This window comes from Rhinolophus ferrumequinum, chromosome X (genome assembly GCF_004115265.2).
Source record: "Rhinolophus ferrumequinum isolate MPI-CBG mRhiFer1 chromosome X, mRhiFer1_v1.p, whole genome shotgun sequence".
Taxonomy (NCBI): domain Eukaryota; kingdom Metazoa; phylum Chordata; class Mammalia; order Chiroptera; family Rhinolophidae; genus Rhinolophus; species Rhinolophus ferrumequinum.
The window spans coordinates 84,700,492-84,724,953 of NC_046284.1; the positions used below are offsets into that span (position 1 = coordinate 84,700,492).

Sequence of the window (24,462 nt, forward strand, 5' to 3'; positions counted from 1 at the left end):
AATGTTAAATTGTACATAGCCTTTGACCCAGGAATTCCACCTATAATTTTTTTTCTTAAAGAAATGGGAAAAAAAGAGTTGAGTGTCATTATATGTGTTTTTAGAGATAAAAATGCTGAGGTTTGTAAGTTAAATTACTTGCCCAAGGACATACACCTAGTAAGTGATGGAGCTGAGTTTCAAATCCAGGTTTATCTGACTCTAAAATCTACGCTCCTTTTTACTATACTAAATTGGCTTTTGCTTAAATATATGTGCTTGGAAATATAAGAATCTTCATGTGTTTTCTACAGTAGCAACTGGCTTTTACTAACCAATTGATAGGAACATTTGAGAGTACCCTTTCTCATTATCTTCCCCAAGTGTATTTTTTTCCCATTAAATTTCACTTTATAAACATTCATCAAGTACCTACAATAGGTACATTGTGGCACTCTGGGCACTGTGCCCATTAGATATAACCCTGCTATGACATGTATTTGTGATTTACCAAGAGAGTTTAATGCTGAGGTTGTCCTTTCTGACCTACTCAGTTTTTAAATAATTTCTATTCCTAGGCCCAGGTCTATCCCTACAGTCTTTATTTGGTGGAAGTTTACTTTATGGTAACAGACCTGAGCAATATTAATAGTGTTGTCTATTACGTCTTGGTCTTCCCTTGATGAAGCAAGTGCCAACTTTTAGCATCTTTATCTGCAGTTCCTAGCAAAGAGATGGTGGCTTGGGGGAGTGGCATGACTTGCTCACAAGGCAAGTTACTATTGGAGTCCAAACTCCATGCAATGCAGAGTCCATTATGCCCACTGTCTCTCCCAGGTGCCACATTGCTGCCCATACTGCACCATGTATAAATGTTTCTGTGAAAACACACACACAAACTGGATCATTCAGATTTCTTGTGGTTTTACAAACTATCTTTCTCTCTCTCTCTCTCTCTCTCTCTCTGTCTCTCTCTCTCTCTCTCTGTCTCTCTCTATCTCTCTCACCTCAAACCAACCCTCACTTTCCAGGAAAGAGGCAATGTATATGGTATAATAAGTAGAAATGAGTCTAGGCTTTAGAATCAGACAGACTTGGGTTCAAAGTCATCCCCCTTTGTAACTGTGAGATCTTGGAGAAGTCAGTTAACCCTTCTGAGATTCAGAGCCTTATCTATAATATGAGGCTAATAATACTTACCTTGTAGTATTGTTGTATTAGCACTAATGTACACAACATGTCTAGCAGGATGCTTAGCCACAGTGGACATTTCAGAAAAGGTGTGGGTATCATACATGTGTCTGTGAGTACATTACTTTTTATCATATGTATGGAGGGGTCAAAGGGGCAAGAGGGGTTAACTGTGTCTCCATATTTCTCTGTGTATAAATTTTAGTGTGTGTCTGTATTACTATTAGTGAGTCTGTTTTACTCTGGACTCTCCTCTGATATGTGTCATGTTCCTTTCCTTTCTTAAACAATCCTAGTTTTTAGGCTGTTTCCAGTTAAAGGACAGTTGCCAACCCCTCCCAGAGAACAAGTTTGTCTACTGTTTTTTGTGTGATTCAAGTGTAGCTGTCCCCCAGATCTCAGCTGATAATCCTTCTCTTCCCATTTCAGTCAGTGCTGCCTTCTCCCCAGCAACTTTGAGCTGCACACACTGATTAGAGCACTATCTTAGAGCCAATGAAATGATGGCTGAGAGATGGTTGCAGGACCAGTGGGAATCCTATGTGCCACTGGTGGGGAAAATGAACATCTTTTGTTATTGTTATCTACAATTTTGTGAGAGTTTGACACCACTCCTAGTTTCCCCTCCAATGTAATATGCTCATCTTATTCTTACTTTTTTGTACTCCTCTCCTCTTCCCCTCTTCCAGGCCTGTCAGCTTGAGTTATAATACCACTGATCTCTTACTTCCTGTCTCTCTCTTTCCCTCTCCCTTAGTGCATTTGTACTTTTCTGGTGGCCCCTTCTGAATAGGCTATTAAGAGTTGAGCAGCACAAAATCCAGATGGTAACAGTCAGTCTTGCTTTAAGCCCTGGCCAGTGGGTGTTAGAATTTGATTACTGTAGTTCGTAGCCATTTAGGAATTGAGTAGTCTTAATCCCTTAACATTAGCCTAGCTGGAGAGGGGGGGTGTAGTTCTACCAGGTGTTTGCCTGCAGGGAGAAGTTGGAAAAGGATGTAAATCTGAACTGTGTTTCAACAGGGACATAAATGGAGGTCCAAAACTATGAGAAGGATAGCAGTAGGTCTTGTGGTAGAGCATCTGAACAAGCCATGGGAAGTGGCCCCTGGGAAGGGGAGGCTACAGTAACAGCAGCACTCTCAGCCTTTCCTAGTAAGATCCTTATAGAATGCTTTGTGCAGTAGTTACATGGCCAAGTTAATTTTTTAATTATTGCTACTAGAAGCCATCCAGGTCAGAAAAGATTTTCCTTTGGTCCCAGCATGGTATCATCCTCATTTACCATGAGGATGCCTGCCAATGGCACACTTGATTATGCCATAAAGAATTACCAGCAATGATGGCAAAGAATTGTATTGCAGGATGACAGAAAAGGGATGTGAAGGAGAAACTAGGCTTTGGAAAACAGACTACTAATTAAAATGATATCACCACAGAAAACATAAAATTGAGAGACATAGTGAAAAGAGCCTTGTACTAGAAGTTAGGAGGCCAGAACTAGTTTACCACATAGTGACCTTGGGCAAGACCCTTACTTCATTTCCTTGAGTCACAGTGTTCTTATCTGGAAAAAGCCAATAGTATTACCTACCTTACCTATTCCTCAGTGTTGTCTTCAGAGTCAAGGAAGACACTTCAAGGTCTTTCTAGTTGATAAAGTACTAATACACTAAACAATTATTATTACCTTAATTATTTTAGCATTTAATATTAAAAACAAAAACAAAACTGAACCAAATTGCTGTGAGTCACACCACCAATCTCCCCCCAGTCCTGCTTCCTTCTGTGGACTGACATAGAATAGGGTATAACTTGCATAAGACCAGTGATATAAACCTTACTTTTTTCTTTCACTGAGGGAATAACTGGTCTTTCATGTCCTGTAAAACTCCAAGAGAGATTTTAGCTCTGCCATTTATTAACCTAGTAGGGAAGTTACAAGTCTCAGTTCTCCATGTAACATGATTTAACACAGTGCTTCCAACATAGTAAAGACTCACCAGCTGTTAGCAATTATTATTATTATTATTATTATTATTATTATTATTACTCCAGGAGGCCTCTCCCTGATATTCTCCTTTTACCAATTGGAACAGCTTTTCAGCTTTATTACCAGGCCAGTAATTTCTCTGGAACCAAGACCCACAACACAGTCTCTCCCTTGACAAGTTAGGATCTCCTGCAATCATAGCTCTTCCCTGCCTTTTCCCTCCAAGTTTGGTGGCTGTCAAACTACCATGACTCCTGCCTCCATATGAGGCAATTTTGCTCAACTGAGGACAGTCCTCTGCTCAGAGGCAGCAAGGTTATCCACAGCTTTAGAGGTTGAGCAGAAACTCTCTAACTCCACCCCTGACCAATCCCACCCCTGACATGCCCTTACCTGAGACCTTGCTTCTGCTCTTACCTACAACTGGTGATGCATAGCAAACAAGTGCGTGCGTGCTTGCACACACACACACACACACACACACACACACTAGTGAATTAGTGAATTTCATCTTCCCTAGACCACTGTTGCTGCAAGAAGCCAGCAGAACCAAGCAGAACCAATGGAGCAAGCAGAACCAGTTTCTGTCTACCAGCCTCATGATTCTTCTTCTTTTTTTTTTTTATTATGGAATAGTGTGTTTTTCCAGGATGTCAAGTCATTGTTTTTTTCAATCTAGTTGTGGAGGGTGCAGCCACTGGTCCATGCAGATCTCGAACCAGCGACCTTCATGTTATGAACACCGCGCTCCAACCACTGAGCCAACTAGTCGCCCACCGGTGGCTCAGCTCCAAGCTCAAGCTGTTGTTTTCAATCTAGTTGTGGAGGGCACAGTTCACTGGCCCATGTGGGATTCGAACCGGCAACGGCAATCTTACTCGCGCTCTAACCAACTGAGCCATTTGGTTGCCCCAACCGCATGATTCTTGTCAACACCACTTCATAAGGCTGAGGAAAAGTAAAAATGGAATTGTAACAACTATATAGATGTCAGAGGGATAGTAGATTGGAGGAGGGGGTTACCACTTTGTGAGGGGTGTAAATGTCTAACTATTACATTGTTTTGTAAACCTGAAACTAATACAAAATAAAAAAAAAATAAAAATAAAACAAAAAACCTCACACATCCCCTCTTTATTACCTAACCACCTCACCCCCAGAGGACCTGTTAGTGAATGTACTCTTAATTCCTGTCACACCTTCAGATGGCTGTCTACATGGGGCCAGTTTGGCATAAGGCAATCTCCCCAACCTCCCAGTTACACGCAGTTAGGTGATGTGGGTTCACTGCACCCACATTATTAGAGCCATTTGATGCCATGATTGGAAAGAGACAGATATTCTTAAAGATCAAAGCACAGAAAGTATTCAGTTTTCACCACTTTGCTCTTTGAGTGAGTTGTAGCCAGATGAGCTACAGATTTGCATATTTGCAATGTTCCATTTGGCCTTATGTTGCAAGCATTTAGAAATATCTCTAAAGACTGAAATCCTCAGATTTAGGAGCTCCTATACATGGTCCAGCATGTTGTTACAAAGTATCAAAATATGCAAAATATGGGATTATGACATTTCAGGCAACTCTTCAAAGAACTGTGATTTTTTTTCTCCCCGTTTGTGAAATCATTTGCAGTACATGGTCTCCTTTAGCTAAACTAATGGGGAATCTGCAGACATTATTGGCTCATGGCTCTTACTGCTGAGTTAAATGGGAGCCCCTGGGAGAAAGAAATAAGTGGACTGAAGGGATCCACAAGTTTGACCTGACACCCAAGCTAGATCATGATGACCATCATCCTGTAGATGCTTGGTATTTAGAGAGGACAGACAGTGGAGTCAAACAGACCTGGGTTAAACCTCAGCTCTGCTACTCACTGTGACTTGGAACTAGTCAATTAACCTCTCTAAGCTTCCAATTTTCCACCTCCCTCACAGGACTGTGCTGTGGGCATTAAATGAGATAATGCATGTAAATCCAAGGCAAATAGCAGCCATTTGTCAGCCAGAAACAATTTTTTTCCTCTAAGAGGGATGGTTGAAGAGAAGCTTAGAGAAGAAATTGCTGCCCTGGCTGCTTCTATGATTACATCACCAGAATCAGAACAGGAGCCACTGGTGTCATAGCAGGTGGTTAACATAAAGATGGCATATGGCTTGATGGGATCCAAGGGCAGGAAGCAGTTGGGGTAGTGTCCCTGAGAGAAGAAACATCCACAGAATTTTAGAAGAACCTACGCATCTCTGGTAGCTGGTGGTCAGGCGAAAGGGTGGGGGAGAAGGCAGTTGGAAGCAGACATGCTTTGTCATTCTTTGTAAGATAGTGGCCCTAAATAAGATCATTGCTGTCCTGGCCTCTGTGATCTTGGTTAAGTTGAAGATCAGGGTCCAAAATTCCCTGGCATCTTTCCTTTAAGGACTTTGTGTGACCATAGAACTTCCTTTTCTGGGTAGTAGCAACTGCTGCTGTAGCAGTAGAGTTCTACCATTAAGCTTCTACTTACACAATTCCTTTTACTGGATTTCCTTCTTTCAAGATTTTGGTTCTCCCAAGGCTCAAAAACAACCCTCCTTCACCTAGTTGACATCTTTAGTCTTTCCTGCATTTGCACAGCAAAGCCAATCTTCTGCAGGAAGCCTTCCCATAAGTCACTTTTCTTCTCAAACTTCCAAAACTCTGACCCAGCCCATCCTCTTGATCCCACTCTTGGAGTCAAGCCACCTTCCTGCTAGTCTTCTCACATACCTTTCCATGCTATTCCACTGGAGCCCCCAAAACTATGCACGTGGTCCAGGAGACATTGCCAATACAGAGCAAACTCAATGGCTACGGGTGTAGGGCACCTTCACTCACATTCAGGAGGTCAGTGAGGATTCCACACACTACTGAAATAGAGCGGCCCGAAGCTCAGTCCTGCTTCGGCTATAATTTGCTGTTTTACTTGGGTAAGTGTAGCCCCCCTTGGCCCCTTATTTTCCTCATCTCTGCCAGGGAGGGAGAGAGAAAATTACTTCTTGATAAGGTCAAGAGTAGCTCTGAAAGTTAAAAGGCAGTTTTGTGGCAAGAGCATAGACTTTGAACAACAGAGCAGAGCTCATAGCCCTTCCCTGAGCCAAGTTACTAGTGGTCCCTCATAGCAGTAAAATGGCTTGTTCAAGGATTCACAATTCAATGCAGCAAAGCTATCATTCAAACCTGTGTAAAGGTCTGGGAAGACTCAGCCAAGCTCTTCCCTCTTTCTGGTGGCTGCTCTCCCAGGGCAATTACCGAGAGCCGGGTTACTGCTTTCTGCACGTTGTCAGCCTGGGTCAAAATTGCTCACCTCCTCCTCAACTCCCAAGAAATTAGTGATCCTTAACCTTCCTACCAAACTCCAATAATAAAAATAATAAAAAATAAATAAATAAAATTAAAAACGGAAAGGGAGAGGGAGCAGAGAGATTTGAGAAGACATATGTTTTTAGGCTTTATGGTCCCCTTGGACTAGTTTTAAATTCACCAACCCTTGATATTTATCTTATCAATGTACTTACACTAATACAAAATGGCATGTATATACAGAGAGTCACTGAAGTATTGTTTGTGATAGAATAAGATTTTAAAATACTGCTCATCAATAATGGACTTTTTAAATAAATCACATTATATCCGTACCATGGAATGCTATGTAACTGTAAAAAGAAATAAGGCAGCTCAGTACGTACCAATATTGAAAGGGCTCCATGATACATTAAGTGTAGAAAGCAAGGAAAAAAACAACACCATTGTGCATAGAATATTATGTTTTACATGAAGAAGAAAAACACATGTATATATGTTTCTGCGTATGTATAAAATACTTTTTGAATAATATGTAAGAAACTGGTTAACATTTTTGCCTTTTCAGAAAAAACTTAGCATCATTCTCAACTTTCTTTTACAATGTTTCGCTAATAGAGAGCAGGGACATGGATAATCCTCTATAGTTCTTCCTTATCACAGGAAGCCGTGGGAGGGATTTGCAGCTGCAATCCTTGCAGACTTAAGATCTGGCTTCTCAGTGCTCAAGTGACTAACAGGCCTTGATTTGCCCTTGACTGTTTTGGTTTTAGCACTAAAATTCCTGGGAAAATTGGGACAGTTGGGTCACCCTATTCCTCGTCCTTCTGCTGTAGCCCTTAGCCAGCCAGGCTTGCTAGTGCCAGGGAGGGAAGCTCCCAGTAGCGAGATGAATGAAGTTGTGACACAAGCCCCTGCCTCCACAATCCACAAGGGACTCACACTTATAAAGTGGCAGGCACATGCTCTGTGAGATATCCTCATCTAACAGCCAAGGAAATTGAGGCTCAGAGAGGTTAAGTGATTTGCCCAAGGTCACACAGCTAGTAAGTGCTGGAGCCAGTCTGTCTGACTCCTGCCACATCAACAGGACCCTGGGGAATATAAAGCTTTCAGTGAAGCAGCAGGCTTGGCCTTTCTTAAAGCCTAAAGCACCCGGAGTTACATTTTAACTAAATCAAACATTGTTGCTCTGAATCAACTTTGGCAGGCCTGTGTTAGGAAATGGCTTTCTTTTCATCACCTTCACCCCCAAAGCAAAGAGAATAGATGTTCCAGGTTTTTTAACTGAAGGAGCCATAGGCAGCAAGCTGCGTTCCCCAGTTATGCTCATAGTGGGAGTCTGGTTCTCATTTGAGGAGTGATAAACTGCCCATATCCAACTTGATTCAGCCTCCCTCCCAAGAACAGCATGAGAAAGTAACAGGTAGTGGTGCGTGTCTTGATGCTCACCTACTTTTTGATTGGGTGGGGGTGGAATTCAGTTTGGCTATGTAATAAGGGTTCCTTTTGCTAGAAAAGGTTAAAAGCCTCCCTCAAAGCCTCATCCATCAAAACCCCACTGAGCCACAGAAAATCAGATATAGCAGATAATAGAAGCTTTGGGGATATGGGGGTAGCATAGGAAAAGGTCACGGCAGCAGCTGTACTTGCCCTTTCCCAGCTAAGCAGCAGGCAGGTGTTAATTATATATAGGAAACTGGGCTGTTTTACAGACCCTGTTGAGATATTTTATAGAAGATATTTTATAAATATGGAGCAAGGGAAGTGCTTACCCTCACTGTTGGCGACTAATTTATACATGCTGAGTTGTAAAGCAGCAGGAAGAGAGATCACCTGTGCCAGGGTACAGGAGTTTCAGGGAATAATGGATTTGGGGAGTGGCTTATCAGAGGACTCAAAAGGAAACTGACACAGAGCTTTTCAAAGTTCTAGCTTTCTCTGCAAGGGTTGCCACAGTTTAGGCAAAGACATTTTGCCTGTACTTGGGACCTGAATTACTTATGGCTTGATAAGTCCTGCATTCTTGGATTTGAATGAAGCCAAACGACATCTGTGGTGATCGAATTCAGCATCACATTTAGTCCCACGACAAAACAGCTAGGCTTGAGAGTTTAAAAGTAGAGACTGCAGTGCTATTTGGGTTTTAATGTCAGATAGAATTGGCAGGAAGGACTAGGAGGCCTGCCTGCAGTATGTTAGTTTAAGAAGCAGCAGGTGGATCACATGGCATTTCAATACGTACAAGGAACCTATGACCCTTCCAAACTTCTTCCTATCTGCAGCATGACAAATATTGCCACAGGAATGTGGCAACTTGGAACAAGATGAGTGCAGGTATGCCCCCATTTTTTGAAGTAGCTGTGTGCCTGTACAGGTGGTCACCAAGGAAAATTTCCCATATTGAATCCTATTCCTCACTGCCTTTCACAATAACATTAGAGATGTGATTTCCTGACAAATATTTTAGCCCCAAGATGCAGCAAAATCTCAGAAATACAAAACAAACATTGAGGATCTTCTTTGAGAGGAAAAATTTCAAATGTCTTGATAATGTTTTAGGAATAAAAATAAATGGGCAAGCCACTTAAAGAAACTGAGGTTCACGGTGTCTTTCATGGAGCAGAATTGAGTCAGGTGCCTTTCAGAGGGCCTCTGAGAGGATTCAATAACAAAAGTAAAAGCACTTTATCAATTGCAAAGTGCTGTATACATGTGAGTCCTTGTTACTCTTCTAGTCAATCTTAATCACTTTCAAAAAACAAAAAAGACTTCCTCTCACGCATCACAGATTATCATTTAGCAGTTTTAGTACTGAGTTCAGGTACACACACCCCCACCCTCTTTTTGAAAGTTCATTTTACGTCACTTTGCTTTTATGAAACATCTACATTAGTGCCTGTTTTCGCTTGCCAAAAGAAATTTGAAAAGGACTTTTGCTTTTACAAAAAAAAAAAAAAGCAAAAATAAGAATTCATTGTTTGTTTTGCAACAGCCGTTCTAGAGGCAGCGCACACCTTGAGCAGCAGGAGTGGCCCAGCCAGGCTCCTTCCCTGAGAACTACCCTCAGCATCTCAGTATCAAGCCCCATAGCTTTGAACTGTGCCTGTGAACATCTCTGCTTTATCTCGATTTATTTTGTGCGTCCGTTAGCGAGATGTGTCCTAAGGTATCAGAAAAGCCTAAGAGAGCTTGTAAGGGAGGTATACTTAGTGTAAAACTGGACGTAATTGTTATTTGAGGTTTTATGTGCTATTTGGTATAATTTGGTAGGTTCTTTTTTGGGTCTGAGAATGCTCAAAAATGTTTCCATGCAAATTAATGGTAATTGCTTCTTTGCTTTACACCATTTCAGCTTACCAAAGGTTTCATAGGAACACTCTGCTTTTGGATAGCAGGGGGATAGCTCTGTATTCAGAGCTGTTCACAGAACACCGTATAATTCTTAGCAATTTATCGTCTTGTCTTTCAGGACAAAGTTTGGGAGGGGGTACACACTCTGTGGTGTACATACTAATTAATCAGCCACTCCCAGTTTTCTTGTCATGGGTAGAGTAGTGAAAAGAGCACAGAGCCCACCAGCATTCTATAATTGTGAATCCTCGAGCAAAGCAACAAAAGACACCCAAGCCTCAGATCTACCGTCTGGAAATTAGAGGTAACACTCCACATGGTTGTGGCTGTGGCGAGGGGGCAATGAGATGATGTTATCTGCAGGAGGCAAGGAACTGGGAAGCACTGTGTAAATCCTCTTATGGAGTAAGCAAGGGCTCTCCCGCCACTGCCTCCCTTTGCAGGATGTGTTTATTTGTTTCTTCCAATTTTTAGCTTACATCCTTATTAAGTTTAATGGCCCCGAGCAGGTAAAGGGTCATTTGCATGCACATATTTTATTGACTTGAGGTAACGCATTGATTGAGTGACTTTTAGCTTCTGCTTGTTCAAACTGGCTTCCAGGGACTGCTTATTGGATTTTTAAATAAACAATGGTTTATTTAGAAACAGTGATTGGGTTAATAAGTTCCTCCCAAAGTGAGATAGAGTTTAAAAGGAAAAAAGCTACAGGAACTTTACCTTCTCCAAACTCAGGTTTGGATATTTGTAGAAGTTCCAAGTGGATGATACAGAGCCTGTGTTTAGAACTTAAACTCTTATATGGCCTTCTAACCTTTCCCCCTACTATACATAAATCACATCAACATTTACCTGCTCCCAACTTAGTAATATGTACCTCACATGTATAGGTACCTCACACACAAACTTTGAACTCATACATTGCAACCTCCTCTGATGCCAGGAATACCCACCACTCACTTACTTTGTCCTCTAGAGAAAGTGACAGTAGATATAGTCAGAAATTGCAAACTGTTTGCCTGTGGGCCAACTTTGGCCTGAACACGTGTTTTCTTTGGCCCTCACAAGTTTTTGTTTGTTTGTTTAATTTAATTAGTTGCTAATATTTCGATATTATAAAACTTCACAAAATTTTAGCTTGGATTGCCAGTTTGTCTTTTAAAATGGAATGAGCTGGTAACACTGGTCAACATTCAATCATAACAATCATCTAGAACTTGGCAGCAACTAGGCTTGAGCTCTCCAGTTCCCTTACTAGGTCTTGTTTACTCTTCTGTTATTAACCAGCATTGAGTAGACAGCCCAGCACTTAAAGCTAGTGCATTCAAAGTGACCAGTTTATTATCATGGGACAGAGAAGAGATAATTGTGATTTGGATGGTGTATCCAATGACAGGGTGTATGAGTGGATAACCACTGTCTTGGTGGAACCCCTCATTTGAACTAGAAGGTAGACATTTAGGGCAATGAACATGAAGCCCCAAGGCTCTTTCAAATGGTTCTCTGAGCTCACATAATTTTGTGTTTGTCTACATGAATTATTGTTCCCTCCCCCTCCACTCCCACTTACCCATACTTTTGAGACAGGGAATGTGCCTACAATTTACTTACCTACCCCAAAGGGCCTAGCAAAATGTGGAGTCATAGTAGGAGCTCAGAAAATATGAATGAGGCACTCTATCCAATGATAGATGCATCACAAAATCTTTCTTTTCTTTTCTTGACTGTGACAAATGCTGAGTTCATGGAATGAGAACTGAAGGTTTTGATAATTTGCTGTGTCCTCAGATTAATAGATTAATTAATCGTTTTTGCTGTGTCCTTGCATGAATAACAGGATGTCATTAATTATCAGGGAAGAAGCAAGGGAAGAAAAGAGAACATTTCTTAAGTACCAGACAAGAGAATTAAAGAATGATCATTACTAAGGGTTGATGGAAGGAAGTAGCTGGGGAAAAGAGGCTGAATTCTACTTATTTCAGTGTTTCAAATCACCAGTGTCTGGGAATCTTCTTAAGGAACCAGAGGCCCAGGTTTCTGGGAATCTTCTGAAGGAACAAAGCCTTTTCCTTGTTTTCTCATTGCCACCTCGCTCCATCCTCCTACCCCTAAAAGGAATAAGAAAAGAAGAGAGCTGGATATGGCAGCAGGAGTAAGAGAAAGCAGTTGAAATTGAAGGCGGCTTTAAACTGAAAATGGAGAGGAGAAAACATCCAGCCAATAGCTGTTAAATGAGCTATTACAGGGGATGTCATCTATGATAGAATAAGAACAGTAGGAGAAGCATTTAGTAATTAACAGAGTAGAATAACTTTGGAAAGGGGCGGTTATAGTGGGTGTGGCTTCAGTTGTACAAGTTGGAGCAGTTAAAATGTTGAACTGAAGTCATTAGCAGAAAGGGATAAATACGACTAAGTATCATGAAGACTTAGTACAGAACAATATATGGCATTGAGGTGAGAAGGTTAGGACAGAGAAAACCAAATACCGTCATTAATAGTGTATACGATAGGCCACCTGACCAGAGAAAGGAAAGAGTGATGTAATCACACTGTTTAGACAAGACTTGTTTTCTCATTGATGATTCAGTTTCAACAATTTAAATGTAATTTCTCACTCTTCCTGCTACCTTCCCCTTTCGCACAAGATCTTATTGTTCTCCTTGTCTTGACTCCTTGGCACCATTATTTTATAAGTATCTCAAGGGTGGTACAATACTTGAGACTCCCGTAAGTTATCAAGAGGACTCAGGTAAACATGGATTGCTCATAAACTGACTTTTCAATTTACATACAGAGGTTCTGTCCATTAGTATTATCTTATTGGTTAGAGAATTGAACATAGAGTGTAATAGATGCATGTATATTTGAGAGAACAGGAGTAGCAAAGAATTGTTTAGATCGGGGTTTCAAACCCAAATGCCTGCTGGAGTCAGGACCCCATCTGAAGGGAACAGCTGCTACTCCATTCCAGCAGATTGTTGCCATGTGAGAATATAGGTCCAGTGTTACCAGAGGTTCTGATTATTTTAAAGAAACAGGAAACTTGGATTTTAATATAAAATCTTCTGCCTTTTAAATAATATCAACTAATTAAAAACTTTGAAAAACACTAAATGGGCCAAACAAAATACTTCCTCAACCACCCAATGGTGAATTCTAATTTAGATGATAGATGGAATTCATGGTAGAACCTTGATTTGGTGACTTAAACTAAGTCTGGCTCTTTGTCCATTCAGTATGGGTTTGGTTCCAGCTCGGTGGGTGTGAGTACTTTTCTCAAATCGTTAGAATCAGCCTGCTCAACAAGTAACTGAAAAAAATCAGTGGTCAGACCATGAGATATGTAAAGAAAGTAATCAGAAGGCAGTTCCTTTTTGGTTCTCTTTTTGCTCTCTTATCAGACCATGAATCTCTTGAAGGCCATGTTAAAGACTTTGATTCTAAAAATGTTGGGAAGCTATTGGGGGCTTATAAGCATGGAAGGGATGTGATCCAACTTAATATTCTAAAAAGAAACACTCTAAAATAGGCCACAAGAAGGCCCTGTCTAGAGCTACAACCTGGAAACTTCCAAAAAATCTGTCTTTACTTAACACAGCCTCTTCCCCTACCATATATTCTTTCCTAGGCATGTTGTTCTTATACTTATGTGCTAATGTCCCTCTTTCTCACCCCCTACCACCAATGCAGATGTTCTCCATGGTTTTTAGGCCATGTATCCTAAGAAACTTATAGCCTGTATCATCTTGAACAGTTTACCCAAGAGCAACCAATGCCTTTTCTGATTGAACTAACTTCCTTGAGTTCTTTCCTGTCCCTCAGGCCATTTCTCAGATATATGACAGAGATAGAGCCTTCCAGATATCTGATCTTCTGAACTGAAAGCACAAGTGATATGGTCTTACAAATTGATCTAATTAATCCAACTGCTATGCTTCTATCTTTCAGAAAATACTGAAGGAAGGACCTCTGCTGAAGAGCTGTAACTCCTTCCAGAGATGGAAGCTTAGATATTTTCTGGTTCGAGGACAAAAGCTCTGCTTTGCACACCATCCTGCGGTAAGAGAATACTGTATTCAATTGGGTTAGTGGGTGGGTGCCAGAAAATGTTCTGTGAATAAATGGGCTCATATGTAAAGACCTGTTGACAAATATTAAGGCAAAAGTTGAAAGCTTCTATTCTTCCTTTAACTTGTTCTTTTGGGCCAAATGGGGATGCTTTTCTCTCCCTTTCCTTTTCTATTTCCCTTCTCTTTCATAGATTCCTTAATTAGCTTCTACACCCAGAACCAACTACATAATTTATGGAGACCAGTACAAAATAAAAATGTGGGGCTCCCTTATTTAAAAAGCAAGGAGAAATGCCAGTAAAGATACGAAAATATAAAGCAATGATTTGTCAGGGCATCTTTTATTTATTATTAAATGTCATTCTAAGTAAAAAAAAATAATAAAATTTTAAAATATTAGCAATTTTACCATCCATCGGTCTATTGTGCAATGCTAGTTTTACAAGCAAATATAAAAGCATTTAACTCATATGAAGAGCCACCAAAATTATATAATTTGTATTTAGTCACTCATACACACACACACACACACACACACACACACACACATATTGTTCTCACCAGTACACGAAACTGCACAAAACTAACTCAACTGTTTTTATTTCACATCTTGATACTTACACATTCTATCAATACTCTCTGACTGAAAGGAAAAGGAACTATGGGTTTCTCTACCTTTCCTTGTCCTTCGATGTTATCACTTTCAGCTTAATGATTGGTTAGTACAGGGAAGTAACATGAGTTAAAAAGAATACAATAGGGTTCATCGGTTGTTCATGTTTCTTAGAACATCATTGCTGTGTTTGAAGCAACTTTCGTTTCCAACACAAAGTGTGGCCTCTCAGGGCTGTCAGCTCCCTTACTTACTCAGTCATAAATGTAACATGCATACCTTGTATTTTCTTTGAATCTTGCTGAACTCCCACATATCATGGTCCACTGGAATTCTATGCTCATGGGCATCATGAATGCAAATAGAGTAACAAGACATGGGGTGGGCAGACATATTGTGCATATCTCCTGTGCTCATTTTCATGACCTATTGTCCCGTTGGATTTCACTTATAAAACACAAGTTCAATGATAAACTTATTAAGAATTTCAATATTGCAACAGCAAAGCATTAAACCAATTGTGGGGCCCTTTTGAACATGGGGCCCTGTATGACTGCACAGGTTGCATACCAGTGAAGCCAGTCCTGTCTGTATCCATAGTACTGGTTTCCTGATGCTGGCTGGGTGTTACCTGCCATGTTTCCCCCAAAATAAGAGCTAACCAGAAAATAAGCCCTAGCATGATTTTTCAGGATGACATCCCCTGAACATAAGCTCTAATGCGTTTTTTTGGAGCAAAAACTAATATAAGACCCGGCCTTATTTTCAGGGAAACACAATACTATAGCCTGTGTATACCGAGACACAGGCCTCAAACTAGATGGGACTAACAACAAAGTCAAAGGCTGCCGGTCGATGAAACAGGAGCTAATAACTCCTCTCTGCTCCAGTAGGCCCCTAGCTAGACCACATCCCATTGTCTTCTCCATCATAAACCTTTAGTTTTGAATAATTCTGAATTACCCAAGCCTTCCTATTAATCCACATAAAAGTTTTAGGAAGAGTTGTATTTGGGTTTAGTTTGGCTTGGTTTGTTTTCTCATTGCCACCTCACTCCATCCTCCTACCCCTGAAAGGAACAGGAAAAGAAGAGAGCTGGATATGGCAGCAGGAGTAAGAGAAAGCAGTTGAAGTTGAAGGCGGCTTTAAACTGAAAATGGAGAGAAGGAGAAAACATCCAGCCAATAATTGTTAAATGAGTTATTACAGGGGATGTCATCTATGACAGAATAAGAACAGTAGGAGAAGCATTTAGTAATTAACAGAGTAGAATAACTTTGGAAATGGGCAGTAATAGTGGGTGTGGCTTCAGTTGTACAAGTTGGAGCAGTTAAAATGTTGAACTGAAGTCATTAGCAGAAAGGGATAAATATGACTAAGTATCATGAAGACTTAGTACAGAAGAATATATGGCATTGAGGTGAGAAGGTTAGGACAGAGAAAACCAAATACCGTCATTAATAGTGTATACCATAGGCCACCTGACTAGAGAAAGAGTGATGTAATCACACTGTTTAGACAAGACTTGTTTTGTCATCGATGACTCAGTTTCAACAATTTAAATGTAATTTCTCACTCTTCCTGATATAGCAACAAAAATCATGATGTGAAATAAATCCCAGCACTCAAGCCAAAACAATGATTGCATCATGACCATCAAAAATGTTTATTAGTGTTTATGTATATGTATGTGTTTACTTTTTAAGTGTCTCTTTGTCTAATTAACCAGACCGTTCCTTTTCCCTCTCTCTCATATCTTTGCAGTTTGCACGCTTTGAAACAATTGATCTGTCTCAGGTCGCCTTGGCAGAAACTAGCTGTAGAAACCTTTCCCACAGTTTTTGTGTAAGTAAGATTGGGAATGACTGAATGGGCAGGGGTGGGAGCTAGCTGGGAAGCGAGGGGAGGTGGTGGTTGCCACACCCATTTGTTGCCTCTTAAGAGTTCAGGTTTCCCAAATCTCCTTTCATGTCAAAGTGTGCGTGGAAATCTACTTAAGGTGGCATTACAAATGAGTGCTGAAGATTATTCATGTAAACAGTTTTACCAGCCCACTGATAGGTGGAAAAAATGATGGCCCTGTTCCCTATTACCAGACAGTTATAAAGCTGAGCTGATTTGGGGGTTAGGGGTAGTGACTATTACAAAAATCAATCCTCCTGATGAAAGTGACTTAGAAGAGTATCACTGGGAGGCTTTCAAGAGACTCCAAATGTGTTGTAGAAATATCAGGATAATGGAGCTACATGACATTCTCTCTGATGAAGCAGATAAGAACCTAAATCCAAAGTGAAAGTTACCCTATGCTGAGATTGCTGGTGAGAGTACCTCAAAGAAAGCAGAGGATTTTCTAGGGAAGTATTCAAGGATTTGGCATTGCTGAAATTTCTTAAGACTTTGGTCGTCCAAGTGAATCCAGGCTAGAAAGCTCACCGAAAAATAGCAAGCCCATTGACCCAGGAATTCTCCTAGTCACCTCCTCCAAGAACTTCCTCTCCCAGCCTCATTGGTGGGTTATGGAGACGGGGGTTCCTCTTCAGGTGAGTGGAGGGTTATACCTAGCAGACTAAAGAGCTATAAGCCCAATACATTGCTTCTGTGGCTGGTCCACATTCTATTCTCCTTTGAAAGAAGGGCAGCTGGATAGAAGAGGGAGACCCTACTCTCATTTCACTCTGATTACATCACACTGACCCAGAGTAAAGCTGAGGATTCTGTTGATCCATTTCCCAAAAGCTTAACCTTTGGGTGATGAGTATACAGGCTAATGTTTTTGGTCTCTACTCTGCAAAGAAATCCCAAGGGCTAGGTTGTCCCTTAGCCTAATTAAAACCCAGAAGCATCCTGAAGAATCAGCCCCATACAAGAATGGGTTTGGACCAAAGGACTAGCTGTTGTCACAATTCCCACTAGTTCCTATTCCCATCTATCACAGAATCATGCTGTGCTACACGTGAAAGGAGAAAAAAAAACTGCTTGTTGATTTGGTGAATTCTAGTTCCAAGATTTGGGGGGAGGGGGTGCCGATAGAAAAAGCAAGTAGGGCCACTGAAGCAATGACTGATACTATAGCTATCCATGCTCCCTCCTGCCCTCTGGGAAAAGACCAAGTCCTGACCATGGTCTACCTCTGCTAGGTCCTCAGTATAGCTTTTTTTAGTTTTTCCTGCCCGGGTTCTTGTGAGCAGGATTAAGAGAAACAACAGTAAAATTCATTTCAGGTTGTCCCTGACCATAAGAAAGAAACAAACCAGACTTTTAGGTTTCTCATTCCATTCTCACTCTCCCCTCAAACAGAAAGAGGCACACCCTGATGAAGCATATACCCTTTTACAATTTTCAAGTAGACAGAGCAGCAGTAAGTGAGTAGGATTTTCAGGCAGCCTCACTTGAGTAATAGATGAATGCATGGCTTAGTGTTTAAAAACGTGCTCCAGAGCCAAAGAGTCTGGATTTCAATTCTGGCTTAGCTTTTTATCTGCTAGGTGGCCCTGGGCACGTCATTTAACTCCTTATGCCTTGGTTTTCCTGGCTACGAAGTGGGGGAAATGCTTATATCATGGGGTTGTAATGAAGATTGAAATAAATAATATAATAAAGTACAATAGAACGGTGACTGGAATGCAGTAAATGCCATTAAAGTGTTATTTATTACTATCATCATTATTATTATTTTGGGTGGGTACCTAAGGAGCTGAGCTGCAAATCGCTCTGGGAACTTCTGTCTTGTTTTTAAATAGTGGCTTGGGTTATGCTTGGTAGACCTGCCTAGGTCCTTGGAGAATTTACATGCTTTGTATGGGGGCAAATTTGTAGAGTGGGGATCAGTTAATAATGCGACTTTTTGTTTAGGTGATCACACCACAACGAAAAATTACCCTGGCTGCACCAAACCGGAAAGACATGGAAGAATGGATTAATGTCATAAAAACCGTTCAACAGGGAGAAATTCGTAAGGTAAAGGAAATAGTAGAGAATCCACACAATTCTCAGGGGTAAACACATAATTGACTGCATTAGTTAAGCCACTTTTCAAACAGGGAAATAGTAAGATGGAAGCAGAAACCATCTGGTTAGGAATTATAGATATTATTAGGAAATTTATTTAATACTATTCGTAAATAGGAGTAATTCACTTAGACTTAGACCTTGGTATGTATGTGGTTTAGATACCTCTGTATACATCCATCTGACATGTAGATGTCACTATATGCCCAATGGATGAGACACTCAAGATGTATGTGAGCAGCTCATTTAGATGTTGTTATGTTAGCAAAGCTGTAATCAGCAGTCTTGATTTGGGTCTGCTGAGTGACTACACTAACAGCTAAAGAAACTGAGGCTCACAAAAGAGAAGGAACCAGATCAAGATGAAACAACTACTTGGTAGCAAAGCCAGGACTTGGACCCAGGCTGTGTGACTCAAAAGCCTATGTCCTTAACCACAATTCTGCCTCTCTGTTCATTGTCCACCACAGAAGAAATGTAGGGGGTAGAGCAAGGAGCAGGCCTCCTCAGAGCTTAGCAGGGTTCTTTTTCTCCTTAGCAATCAATACCAAACCCCTGGCCACTACTCCCTGCCACAAATGGTGCCACCACTCAAACTCTGGGTTATGCCCTCAGCCCACTATTCTGCAGACCTACCACAGTTAGGAGTTATGTAAGTTTCAAGAGGGGTAGAATTTGTGTCATTCGTTTACTTAGAGCAATGTCTGGCACATAACAGAGCCTCAACAAACATTTTTTAAATGAATAAATGAATCTGAGGATAATCTTAAAGCCAAAGAGAAAGGGAATGATACTGGTTCATCCTAAAGCAAAGTTGTGCTCTGAAGGTCTTAGAGATAAAGGGGAACATGAATCTACCCTTAGAAAGAACCTGATGTCTTAAATAACTAGCAAAAGGTAGAGGATTGTTATAGGCATTTGGGATGAAGCAGTGTAGACTGAAGCTTGATGAATACTGGGTTTTAGAAGTAAAAATAATGCCATGGAGAAAAACCATCTGCCCTCACTTCCCTAGAACTTCTCAGGCTTTCGATCACTTGGTTTCATAACTACAAGTTCTGCTCCTCATGACTATGAGTACATGACAGGTTGACCGAACTGAGGCCTAAGTACCTCTCCACATATCATCAAGGCCTCTCCCAGGCCCACATTGTGTATGCTTAGAGAGATTCTTTGCTTATAATCTGATGATGGTCTTTGCATGACTTAGCACTCAGCATTTCACTCCTTTGTTATTTTTTTCTTCCTTTCCTCTTGGAAAGCATATCCTGTGCCTCTTGCCCACCTGCAATGAGGCCTGTATGGCACAGCATTAGAGGTAGCCACAAAAAGTTGTGATTTCCGTGCTCCTCACCCCTGTAAGAAAGACCAATCCCTTTCTTTCCCTTGGCTTATCTCTATCCAAATTGGAGCACTTCTCATGAACCACACATTTTCAGTTTGGCGCAAAAAGGTCACATAGGATATTTTGAATTTTAATTATTAGTCCAGGAATGCAAAAACTTCTAGAGAAAGCCATAAGAGTATTGATGTGCAATTCCTGACTCAATTGAATTAAACACTTTGGTGTTGACTACCCAGCACAAACTAAAAAGGAAAAAAATAATAATCTGCCTGTTTACTTTTTCAAAATAGTTCAGTTTCAGGTTACAATCACAACCTCTGTGGAGCTGCGCCAGGGACCTAAATCGATTAAGGAACACTTTTAGCTGATAGTGAAATGTCTCACCACCAGCATCTTAGCAATTCATCTTGCTTGAGGCTTAAAGAGTCAAATATGCTTTCTCTCACATATACCTTATCTCCAATGGTCTATTCCATCCTCTGTCACCACCAATGCCTGATGTGGGATGAAGAAAGATTAATCATAAACTTAGTGGTCTATTAAAGTCACTACAGAGTAACTGGATAACCTATTGGAAACTAGTCAGTACACATTAAGGACAGCCCCTACCAGATGCCCAGTTCTGTTCCATAGAGAGTTGAAAAGGTATAGCTGCTCCTGACCTCAGTGATCTTTTTAGGTAGTGGGAAGAGAAAATATACACAAAAGAAATAGTTACATGACAGTACTCAAGATAAATAACAATTTTCAGAGATGTTACAGGCAGCGCGTGATTGATTGCCAGATGAATAAAACAGACATTAAAGTGGTATGGGAATTCAAGGGAGGAAGAGATAAGTATGGGCTGGAGTCCTCTGGGAAGAGTTTATAGAGGAGAGATTTGAGACTGACTTTGAAAGATGAATAGGATTTTATTGGTGGCTGGGGATTAGGGACAGGCGGAAGTCCTGAGCAGGGGAATTGGCATAAGCAAAAGCTGAGTAACAGAAAAACAGAACCTTTTCTGAATAGAGTAAAAGGGGGACTCTATTTGACCAGAAAAGTTTGGGAAAGTGATTTAAGAAGCATGTCTGGAGAGGTAGGTTGAGCCTGATTGTGAAGAATTATCAATGCCAGGATAAAGAGTGGGGGAGAATTGCAACATGATCAAAGTTCAGTTTAAGGATAGATTAGCAAGGGAAGAGAGTTTATCAAAGGGATACTTTAGAAATACAAAATGGATTAAACAAGGGATAAACTGGAGGCCAGAAGATCAGAGAGGAGGCTATAGATTAATGCAAGCAAAACAAAGTTAAGCCTCGGAATAAGGATAGAAAGGGAAGACAAATAGTAGATACCAAGTTGGGGTTGGGGGAGAACCTAAATATATGAGAGAGGCAAAGAAGAGAGAGAAGTCACAGGCAGATGAAAGGTTTGAGCTTGGGAGACTTAAAGAAAGAATAAAAATATAGAAATAAGAAACTGCATGGAAAACTAGATTGAAAGGTTGGCTCTCTCTAATAATGAGTTGTCGTCGAAGAAATGGACCTTAAAAGTCATCTAGACTACAGATTCTAAATTCTAAAGCATCTTTAGATAAGTCATGTAGCCTTTACGTGAATGCTTCCAAAGATGGGGAACTAAGATTCTTGCAAGAGTCCATTCAATGTTCCTAAAGCTCTAAATTTTAGAAAGTTTTTTCTTAGTCTTTGGCCTAGTAGAAAAACTTTCTAATATTCAGTGTGAGCTGCAAGAATGGCATCAACTGCTTCTTTAGGTAGAAAGCTCCATGTCATTGGAAGTATTTAAAGCAAACTGTTTAAACAACTTCTGAGAATGTTGTATAGAAAATTAATTTTTCATAGTGACATCAGCAAGATGTCAGACTAGGAGGTCCCAATGCTTATCTTCTCCCCCACAAAAACAAAAAATAAACAACTACATGCCAACTAGAATAGCTCTGAGAGAGTTCCAAAATACAATAAAGAAGCTGCAGAAACTCTATGGAGAGACAGAGTGGCCACATAGAAAAGCACAGTAAGCAGTTTACCTATGTAGCCTCATCCTCTGGTCTGGCAGAGCTTGGGGCCAAAAGGAATCTCTTTGACCTGATCTCCTCCCACAAGGGAAAAGGAGAGCAGGAAGACTCCAGCAGTCCTAGAGGGGCTAAAAGGGTGAAAAACAAGATCCAGAAATACGCTGTCTATAAAAGACTCACTGTAAAATTAAAGACACTATAGGCTAAAAGTGAAGAGATAGAAAAGATATTTCAAGCAAATGGTAACCAAAAGAAAGTATGGCTGGCTATACTTATACCTACACAATAGACTTTATTTCTAAAGCTGTCTCTAGAAACAAAAGAAGATATAATATAATGATAAAAGGGTTAATTCAACAGGAAAATATAACATATATATATAACATGTATATATATATAATCTCCAAATTCAGAGTACCTAAATATATAAAACAAATAATGACAGATCTGAAGGCAGAAATTGACAGCAACACAATAAAAGTAGGGGACTTCACTACCCCACTTACAATAATGGATAGAACATGCAGACAGAAAATCAGTAGAGAAACATCTAACTTGAATAGCACTACTGACCAAATGGACCTGACATATACAGAAATTTCCACCCAACAACAGCAGAAGACACATTCTTCTCAAGGGCACATGGAACATCCTCCAGGATAGATAACGTGGAAAGTCACTTAACACATTTAAAAATCATGAACATCATTCTAAATATCTCTTCTGACCATAATGGAATGAAATAGAGATCAATAACAGCAAGAAAATGGGAAAATTCACAAATACATAGAAACTAAACAATACAGTTTTGAACAACCATTGGGTCAAAGAGGAAATCCAAAGGCTAAATTACTCTCTAGCTCATGCATAGTGTTTCCATGGCTAGTGGTTTGCTCAGAATGAACACAGTTCACACTTGTTGTCCCAGCATAATTACTAATAGCTCCCCATTTCAGTGTTGAAAGTGTCCTGATTTGGATCATGGTCACCCAACCAATGGCCAAACTTGGAGAATCATTCAGTAATAGTGGTTTGTATCCATGCCGTGTTTTTTCATCTGTATTCCAAATGGATTTTGAATCTGTGTCAACTACTGGAAAGCCTTATGACTTACTGTAGTAATTTCCCATGACTGTCATAACAAATGACCACAAACTGGGTGAATTAAAGCAACAGGAATTTATTCTCTCACAGTTCTGGAGTCTAGAAGTCCAAAATCAAGGTATTGGCCAGGCCATAATCTCTCTGAAAGCTCTAGAGAAGAATCCTTCTTTGCCTCTTCTTAGCTTCTGGTGATTGCAGGCCTTCCTTGGCATTCCTTGGCTTACAGGAAGGAATTCATTCCAATCTCTGCGTCCATCATCACTTGGTGGTCTCCCCTGTATCTGTGTTATATATCTTTACATGGTGTTCTTCTCTCTGTGTGTACCAGTGTCCAAATTTCCCTCTCCTTATAAGGACTAGAGCACACTCTAATCCAGTACGATCTCATTTTAAATTGATTATATCTGCAAAGACTCTATTTCCAAATAAGGTCGCACTCTTCAGGTACTGGGGGTTAGGATTTGAACATATTTTGGGGGGAACACAATTCAACCCACAATAGTCCACCCTCTAAATATCAAAATTCATGTCCTTCTTACATGCAAAATACATCCACCCCATCCTGACATCCCCAAAAGACTTAATCCATTCCATCATTAACTCTTAGTTCAAAACCTCACCTTCTAAATAATCTAAATCAGGTATGGGTGAGACTTTTGGTATGGTCCATCTTGGCAAATAAATCCTCTCTATCTGTGGAGTTGTGAGACCTAGGAAACAAACTTTTTGCATCCAAAATACAATGCTGGGACAGGTATAGGATAGACAGTCCCATTCTGAAAGAGAGAAAACGGAAGGAATAAATGGGTTGTTGGTCTAAGGCAAGTTGGCAAGTCAGCAGAGCAAGTTCCATTAGCTTTCAAGGCCTCAGAATAATTCTCTGGTGGCTTGGTATTCTTTCCTCTGCTCATACCCTTTCAGTCCACAGGGGTGGTAGACCCCTCTGTCAACAAGGAGGTGCCCCCACCCTCTGGAACCAAGGAAGCAGTGGCCCCACCCTCAGGTTTCCACTATCTAGATCTGTGGTGGCAGGAGCAGTATCTCTGACCTATGAGCCACTCTCAGCATCCCTGCTGACCTCTGAGCCCTCTTGGAGTCATTCTTCTATTTTCTTTAAGGATAACACGTGTTCATAACTGAGTAGCTCCATGAGCCTATTTTCTGCCCGTAGAATCCCTGAGGTCTGACATCCGTCCTTCATTCTGAACTTTGTCCCCCTTGAGTCCAAGCTGGCAGTGTTTCTGCTGAGATAATTTATTAAATCCATGTGTCACACATCTAATCCCTCCAGCAAAAGTTTGTCCAGCTACACCCTTAGTGCTCTCTCCAGAGCACATTGAGAACACTTTCTCATGTTCTGCAGTATGGATAGGCTGATAACTTTCCAAATCTTCCAGTTCTGGTGACTTTTTCCTTAATAGTTATGCCATGGACTGAATTGTGCCCCCTACAATTCATATTTTGAAGCCC

General features: G+C 40.6%; 1 protein-coding gene across 1 annotated transcript in view; it reads left to right on the forward strand.

Moving 5' to 3' along the window:
- Nucleotides 1-24,462, forward strand: part of DGKK (diacylglycerol kinase kappa) — a 141,324-nt gene that overhangs the window by 36,844 nt on the left and 80,018 nt on the right. The window contains exons 2-4 of the mRNA XM_033095507.1: nt 13,784-13,894; nt 16,283-16,363; nt 18,371-18,475. Coding sequence (XP_032951398.1) covers nt 13,784-13,894; nt 16,283-16,363; nt 18,371-18,475 — 297 coding nt within the window. The remainder of the gene's footprint in view (nt 1-13,783; nt 13,895-16,282; nt 16,364-18,370; nt 18,476-24,462) is intronic.